The sequence below is a fragment of the Chamaea fasciata genome, unplaced genomic scaffold (genome assembly GCF_029207755.1).
Source record: "Chamaea fasciata isolate MVZ Bird 193981 ecotype frontalis unplaced genomic scaffold, bChaFas1.0.hap1 SCAF_43, whole genome shotgun sequence".
Taxonomy (NCBI): domain Eukaryota; kingdom Metazoa; phylum Chordata; class Aves; order Passeriformes; family Sylviidae; genus Chamaea; species Chamaea fasciata.
The window spans coordinates 655,749-664,187 of record NW_027094128.1 but is presented as its reverse complement, the minus strand read 5'-3'; the positions used below and the strand labels follow the sequence as shown (position 1 = coordinate 664,187).

Genomic DNA, 8,439 nt, shown 5'->3' with positions numbered 1-8,439 from the left:
CCCATGTGCTGCTAGTGTCTGGGCAGGCCTAGAAGTCAGATGGTTTTCTCAGTGATCCTTACTACATCTCCAAAGTTAGACACAAAGCAAGCTGACCTCGAGCTAAAGCGTCTTTTACCTCTTGGCTCTTCTCTGAGTCTTCAGTACAGCTCTCTGGCTTGTTCTTCTCTAGAAGAAAAAAGCAGGAAAGAAAAGGATTTCCAAAGAACCAAAACATGGAACAAATAGTTTGAGAACTCAAATCTTTTCTATACCTGTCTGCCATTTCAGAACAATGACAGATGAGTCAAAAAACATCTTTAGTGTTAAAGTGCTCCCAGTCCCCCACAATTTGGGTGGAAGAAACAGCCCTTTCACTGTCCTCTAGTGAGTAAGCTTAGCCAGAAACACTCCTGCATCTGAAGCTCATGGTAGTTCAACTCACAAATCCTCCAGTGTTCCTCCTTGTTTACGACCTAGCGGGCTTCTCTGCAGGTCCACGATGTCTGTCTGCAGGGCCATCATCCTCTTCACTACCTGCTCCACACCATCTTCCTGAAAGCAGGGTAGAACATAAGCAACACAACAGTCTCATACCTAGAGACACTACCACACACACTCACACTGGTTCTTCCTTTCTCATTCTTAATTCTAAACAAACCAACAAGATGCAAACAGCAGCCTTGGCCAAAGACAAATGAGTCGTTTCAATTCAAGGAAATTCCAAGACGTTTCTGGGGCTTCGCCAAGATCTCCCGTTTCCCCCTAAGCCTTACAACAGAATGAGCTTCATGTAGTACTAATAATGGACAAAAATTGTGCCACACAAACCAAGGCAATGTGAAATCTGACATCAGTGCAGATACAAGGGGCTTCTATTTAAGGCAGGGACAATGAAGCTAAAGGGGGAGGAGGGGAGAGATAACAAAAACAAACCTCTTTATGACTAGCAGTTAGATTTAGAAACATACCCTCCCACAAAGTTCCACAGCTTGCTACATCCCTTTCCAGACAAACAGCAGCTTCTCAGAAGCTACAGGAATCAAAGAAGAGTGACTGGCTTTCTCAGGTTCACAGAGAAAGAGGCAGGTGTTTTTGTGAGGATAAGAGTCATGAAAAGACCCGTTTTCCAGATGCTATACTCACTAATTCCAAACTCAATCTGCTCTTTATACTTTTCCAGGTCAATTTGGATGCTTGTTTTAAAGAAGTCCAGCTTTGCTTTCAGCTGCTGAGAAAGGGAGGCCATAGAATTCTTCATCTTCCAGAGGGTACTATTGTAACGCAACAGATTCATCCTGCAAGGACAAGAAGGTCCTATTAGCCTCTGAAAGTAGAAATCCACCAGGCTTTCATTTACATCCAAAACAGATACTTGAGACAGCGGTGAGGACAAATGCAGTTGTGCCAAAGGGCTAACTCTCCACTTTTCATGAATTGCATACAGCTCCAATCACGGGCTTCCCCATTCCAACAGGGTCCCATTTCTGTCTTCCCTTCCACCAGCGCACAAAGACAGAGATAAGTATTGTGGAGAAACGGCCACCGTACATGGCTGCTCGCTGCCCCTGCTGAAACCGATTACAGTCCTCTTTCAGCATCCGCATCGTCTGCCAGATCTGACCCCACACTTTCCGCAACTGGAAAAAGTGGAGATTCTTCTTTGGATCCTGAACTGAAAACAAAGGAGGTGGGAGAAAGGGAAACGGACATATCAGCGTGAAGCAGGAATACTGTGTTATCACAAACCAGACCAAAACATTGCTCCTTTGAGGGGCATGTTACTGCCTGCAAAGCCTAGAGCTGGATAACCCCTGTGCAGCTCCCCTAGCATGTCATAATCAAACACCTCCCTTTTTTAGTTATTCTGATAAACTGAATGAATGACAGTCCATTTTACCGCTTCTTCAGTCCCAATACGCAAAAGCTCCCTCTACTCTGTGCATGATACAGACCACAAAACACAGACGCCCCTCTCAACACTGACCCCGGCCCGCCCTTCATATTCATGCCAGAGGAGTCCTTACGGATGCAGCCAACACTTTCTGGATGAGGACGCAAGGCCACCTGAGCCTCAGGAAATTTTCTTGTTATCAAAGAGGAAGAGAAGGTCTGTGTCTGTTGCTGCAGTATCATTCACCTGCAGAAGACAAAAGACCCAACCAGGTTTTCTTGGGAAGAGCAAGCCTTGGCAACACCACAAACAGAAGAGTCCTCCTCAACCAAACACAGAGCACCAAAGGCAACAGGCTGCCTACGCTACAGTGGCTGTTAGGTCTGTGAGGTTACCATGACAAAAGCATGCCACAACAGCAGGGAGTGCTGTGATCCCAAAGCGAGTGCAGTGACTTCTGATTCACTCAAACTCAAGAAAGGGAATACCGAGACTCACCTTGCCATCAGCTGTATGTTTAGTGACCAACTTCTGAGAAAACAATTCAAGTCCTGCTTCCTGCACTAGTTCCTGGTCCTGTTCTGGAATTCCTGTATCTGACTGAATCCTGGCCTTCACACTCTGCAGAGTCTCTTCCTCTGTCACAGGGTAGGTGTGCACAGTTCCCGTAACCATGTTCAAAACGTGAAGCAACTACCAGAAGAGTAGCATGGCATGAGAAAGGCTGAAGATACATTGGTCATCTTAGAGCAGAGATTGAGGGACCGAAAAAATGACCACCAAGAAACTGTTCAAAGCACTTGTCAGAATCAAGAAGTCACTTTACAGCTACTTCCTAACATTATGGCAAAGTTCTTGTCCTCCATCAAGTGGAAGAGAGTTAAATATGGCAGTTAAACATGGCAGTTAAATACCTGTAGAATCCTCTCTCAGAATATGGAACCAAGCATGCACAGAAGCTCTTCACTACTCCCAACAAGCTCAGGGAGTATTTGTCCTCAAAGAAGCAAGAGGAAAGCACCTGTCACTAACGGTCAGGAGACAGTTCTATGAGTTTTTGCCTCACTCTTCCTCCTAAGTCTAGGATTCAGAGGCTCAGGAAACTGCTCTCTGGAAAACTTTTTAGGCTAATACAGACATATTGCTTACCTTCAAGTTCAAAATGCCATCCAATGCTTTGAAACACCCATTGGGTCCATAGGTAGGATCTGTACCTCTCTGACGTGGGTGCCACATTAACATGAGTTGCGGCCATTTCTCCAGCCTCCCAGACAAAACACTGAGCAACAAAAACCAGGAGATCAGAAAAGGGAAAAGTGCATTTGCAGTAACGATATGGCTTGTTCTGTGTGGGAGGACTGACAAAACTGCCCCCCTCCTTCTCCCTCCAGCACTCCACCTCTCCCCATCACAAACGCAGTGTTTAGAAGGCAGAAACCAAGACTACACAAGTCTGACAAGTGACAGTAGTACTGCCTGTGTCACGCACTCAATGTATTCACAGATTAACACAGTAAGGCATATAACACAAACTTGGTCCTTTTGCAGAAGAATCAGTTTATCTCAGCACAGCAATTTCTAGTACTCACCTGTTTAGATTGTTGGGGCAGGGCAAACTGCTAGAAAACTTGACTTCTCCGGATAAGTCTTCTGAAACAACAATATCCAGCTCACTCTTCTGACGCACTTTTGCATGCCTAATGTGAGCGAGTACAATGGTGAAAAAATTGCCCGCCTTTCCCAGCCTGCATGCTAGTAGGCTCTTGAAAGCTACTCTTGACATATAATACAGATGCCACTTTGGTTTCTGTTACCTGCCCTGCGGGAGTCAGCCCTTATCCCATAGAGCAAGTCTCAGGAATGCTGAACTTGCTCAGGTGAGTCAAGCCCCTGTGAAAGGGGTCACTTTCCAAAAGGGCAAGAAACATAGGGATATTATCCTCAGAATCAAGGGACCACACTTCTGCTTCCTGTAAACAGGAAAGTCACATCATGCCCACTTACCACCCAGCCACGGTTCACTCACCATTGCACTGGCTGCCAGTTGGGTAGGAATGGTCAGAAGCCTGTAATGCACTCAAAGGAAGCGTGCCAAAGCTCCAGGAATCCACTGTCACCCTATACTTCTGCTGTTCCAGCAGCTCTGGGGCCTGATACAGTTTACACGCATGAGACAAAGCCAGATGGCTTTGGCCAGGAAGCTCTTAGCTTTCTCTGTCCCTTAACATCTCATTAACATTTGTACAAATAATTAAAGACATTACTGAACGCTGCCTCTCACGGGCTTTAAGACCCTCCTGGAGTGAGTAGCATAGGTTACTGGCACTCCTGCTTATTTATAACAGATGCAGGTAGCACAAAAGCCAGTCTCAGCAAAACCCAGTGTCAGCAAAAAAGCAGTCACCTTTGCTAGCTTCAGCACCACAAATGCACCCCATACCATGCAAGTACCTAATCCCAGCCCAAAGCTTGGTAACAGTTAATTCTATCCCACTAGAAAGCAGTAGCTGCTCTTCTAGCTGAATTCCTTTCTTACCAAGTACTGCAGAGTCCCAACAAAGGATGTGCACAGGCTCCCCTGATCCAACTCCTTAGCATAACCAAGGTCAATGATTTTGTGTATTAACTGAAACACACAACAGAGAATAAGAATGCCAGACTGAAGTCCTGTTAAAAGCACATCATACAGCAGAAAGAAAAGGTTTGGCTCTTCAAAGCTATGCAGGAAAGGTGCCAGTGAAGAGATAGAAGCAGAAATGGGAGGCTACTGTAGATTTCTAAAACCACAATGAATTTGAAGGTGTTGGAGCACACTTAGCAGTTACGCCTCTAGCTCCTTCCGATCTTTGGTCAATCAGGACAGTCTGCTTCTTTCCTTAATAGTTGAAAGTCAAAATGTCAGGTGTTAACAGACGTCTAATACAACGTCTCACCTCAGCTGCACACAGAATACTATGTGACAGTGACCTGAGACAGGTGTTATCCTGGGCTGAGTGCTCTTGCAGAGGGACCATGTAACTGCATGAAGCACATGCAGGTTCCTTGTAAGTTTACTTGTCTGTGCAGGTAGAGACGACTGCTTCCTGCTTACCCTTTGCTCTCCTTGCTGCAGCACAATGTTCTCTGGCTTCAAGTCTCTATGGATGATCCTGTTCTCATGAAGGTATCTGAGAGCAGAAGCTGAGACAGAAAAAGCCAGTTGTTAGAGCTAAGTAACAGTACCTAGCATGAGCTCAGTAAGTTCTTTACCGAGCTTCCCAGGAAGAAATTCTAAGCAGGCAGCTCAACTCAGATCTAAGTAGTTTCACTGAACAAAGCTTTCTTTGAAAGCGTCTTAGCTACCGGAATCTTGTTTCTAACAGTTTTAAGAACTTCAAGCCTTCTCTGCAGATAACAACAAAGATCACCAGTGATACCAACAATTAGCAAGTTAAAACATTGCCACTGTGGGATTCAGAACACAAGCCTGCATAGCTGTAATAATGAGCCACAGCTGCGGGGAGTAAGGATACTACAACACAGGGTTACAGCAGAAACCAACCGACTGGACAGCGGTTCAGATCATTCACTTCGGCTTTGGGAACGCTGCTGATTTAGCTCAGATGCAATTGAAGTTAATGTCTACTTGGGAATCGCTTGTACCACTTTTTTTTTTAAAAGGCTCACTATGCAGTGTTTCCTAAGAGGTGAAAAATGACTTGAAAGTATATAAAAAGTGTACTGTGAAATCTATGGACCAATACAAGTCACTGAGAGATGCTCCGAATTTTAAGGATTTTATCGTCAAGATGTGACCTAAAGATAAAGCATGGAGTAATTAAGGTCCTCGGAAGATGTTCTTGTGAATCTTTTCAGTCTGACTTGCAACTTAAGTCCCTTCTTTTTGCAGCCTAATGATGAGAAATCACATCCTAAATTATCCTGCTGTACTTCTGGTTCTGCTTCAGAAACTGGACTATTTATACCTTTTGCTTTGAACAAATTTTAAAACAAACAAACAGACAAATAAAAAAGCCCCAATGACAAAACTACTAAAAACCCAGAGTCTTTCTCCATATTAGCCCTGAATCCAAATTTATGACTCATCTATCATACTCCAGTTTCACCAGCTGTTATCCAGCTGCCTTCTTTGGCTTTATATAAACAGAGTCTGAGCTCATGATTTCTGGAAGTAGTAGTTTTTTCAAATAATTGAGTTAGCTTTCTGCATATAACATAGATGATAAAAAGGTGATAGTGTGGGCAACGCTGCCTGAATATTATTTCAAGTATTTGGAACTTCAGGGCAATCCTAGAGACTGGAAATTAAAATCTATCTTCTTGCCTGTATCTTGTGCCTGCTACTTTATCTTGCTCCCAGCTCTTGGTTTGTATAGGAGGTATTATATTTTAAAAGGAAGAGAGAAAATGGACTTGTGGTGCAGGACTTGTTCAAAGCAGGCAGGGTCCGCCACACCTACATGACACCTTACAATCTTCCACTAGGGATCAATGAAGGTTCTCTCCCAAGAGTACTGATAGACGAGTCAGACTATGTAAATCGATTTGGAGAAAGCAGAAACTCTTCTTGGTGGATTGAAGAGGGCTTTGAAGTGTAAAGCTGCTGAAGAGATTAGAGGGAATAATGTATAGTTGTGACTGCATAGAAGTGACATACAGAAAGATGCTGCAACAAATAAATGAGACTATCAGAAAAAAGCTAGCCTGCCAGACCATTGCCACAACTCTGCCTTTTTAGCAAAAGCGTATGATACTAGTAAAAACTAAAGGCTTAGTTGGGAAGGATCGGTAGAAATATTGAAAATAAGTCCTCACCTATCATCAAGCAAAGTCATTTTGCCTACACATTCTCTACACAAGAGAGAATCTTCACTCTCACCCAAAGTAGCAGTCTACAAGAAATGCAGATCCTCTTAAACCACTGTTAACACAAATTGACCCTTCAGCAGACCCTCTGCAAGAGATCTCTTAAGTAGGTGTCAGTAATCAGAATCTCAATTAACACATTTAAATCACCATTACACTGCATCATCAGGTAAGCCCATCTCTCTAATAGTGCACATGGTACTACTGTTGGCATCCTACAATTTAGGGAAAAGTACTTGGAATTTACTTCTGTATTATTCCCCAGGAAGCACTCTCTCAGTTTCCTCCAGATGTAAATGAGTGTGCTTTAGCTTACAAGCTTCTAAGTTTATCAAGTAAAAGCACATCTGGATCCAGCCTGGCAGTTTCCCTAGGAAGACCAGGACAGTTAGACCAGACAGCTGAGAAGTGATGGGTTGAAAAAATGTATAAAAAGAATTCTCATCATTTAAAACTTTCATTTAAAGTTACACCTTGAACTGCATTCACACTGTAAACTTCCTTTGTTCAACATCCTATTTTTTGTCTCTACAGATAATTTGATATTTAGAGCTGATGTGAAAAACACTCCGAATGGAAGGCAAGCTCCCATGTCTCCTTGTGCTGGTAGGAGCAATCATGACTGCCCAGTGCCAGGTAAGAGGCTAAGGCATCAAATAATTCTCTTGCCATCTTCCTGTATTTTCAGCAGCATTTCTTTGCCATTGGCTGCAGCTGTCTGCATCAGACAGAATGAGAATCTGCTTAGCTCACTACAAATCAGAGGAAGAAAAATGTTACAAAGTAGTCTATCATTGTGGATGTGTTATGTGTTATCCTGGCTCGTTTTCATTTCAAGACTTGCAAGTAAACAAGTCTTCTCCGGGTATTCTTGGTGTATCTGTTCACTGTCACCTTTCACTGTTAATAAGAACTCCATTGTAACCAGCCTTCCGTTTTCTATGGTCATCATCTTCATCACTATTCTCACTTGAAACTGCACGTCAGTGGTTCCCTTGTCCCCTCACTTTAAGCCTCACACCACACACAGCTTGAGTAAATGCTACACAATTCCAGAACGTTTACTCCCTTTCTCAAAAAATTGCTATCCCACCTTTCCTCCTTCTTATCTTCTTTCTCTTGTGGCCTAATCAAAGAAGCTTTCTAAATTGGTTTCCTCCATTAAACTTTATCCAAAATATTTCATTTAACTGGCTGCAAGAGACATATCTCTTAAAGACAATCAAGCTACAAAGTCTCATGGGGAAACTGCATGTCAGTGAGCAAAAGTAACTGCTTGTTGACTGTACCTACCTTGGAAATTATTTGCTTGAACCTCCTTCAAATAGCAGAAAGCTGGCAAGCTTTAGTTAGCATTTGCAACGCCCCAAGAAGACATAATGACTTCACACACAATGTGAGTACGGCATATCCCAGATTCACCTCACTCAGATGACAAGCAATCACCTGGTAATCTGTGGAACAAAATGATTTACAATTCTTAGGAACCCATACTGAGGTACTAGAGGCACATTTCACTGTATTGTCTGACAAGAGGGCAGACAATTCCTCAGAGCTCCTGATTTACATGCCCTTTAAGAAAAGGACTGACTCTTTGAAGGCACTTGTTCTCTCATCTTTTTTAAGAGAGCAGTTACTCACAGAATTAACCTTCTTTGCTTGCAGGGCTTACACATGCGTTTCAAACGAGGAGCCAGATC

At 43.3% G+C, this 8,439-nt stretch overlaps 1 protein-coding gene and 1 long non-coding RNA gene across 2 annotated transcripts; both read right to left on the bottom strand.

The window, feature by feature from the left end:
* Positions 1-435: 435 nt before the first annotated feature.
* Positions 436-1,587, bottom strand: LOC136303932 (uncharacterized). Its single transcript, XR_010724313.1, has 3 exons — positions 1,531-1,587; positions 1,126-1,277; positions 436-534 (listed from the first exon to the last, which is right to left on the bottom strand). It is a non-coding gene; the product is annotated as an uncharacterized lncRNA (long non-coding RNA).
* Positions 1,588-2,335: 748 nt separating this feature from the next.
* On the bottom strand, positions 2,336-5,102 carry LOC136303909 (inhibitor of nuclear factor kappa-B kinase subunit beta-like). The gene is given in 8 exon segments (XM_066207608.1): positions 2,336-2,566; positions 3,023-3,152; positions 3,463-3,570; positions 3,900-3,957; positions 3,960-4,023; positions 4,410-4,499; positions 4,965-5,053; positions 5,096-5,102. Coding segments are annotated over 8 exon segments (777 nt in total).
* Between the last annotated feature and the right edge of the window lie 3,337 nt (positions 5,103-8,439).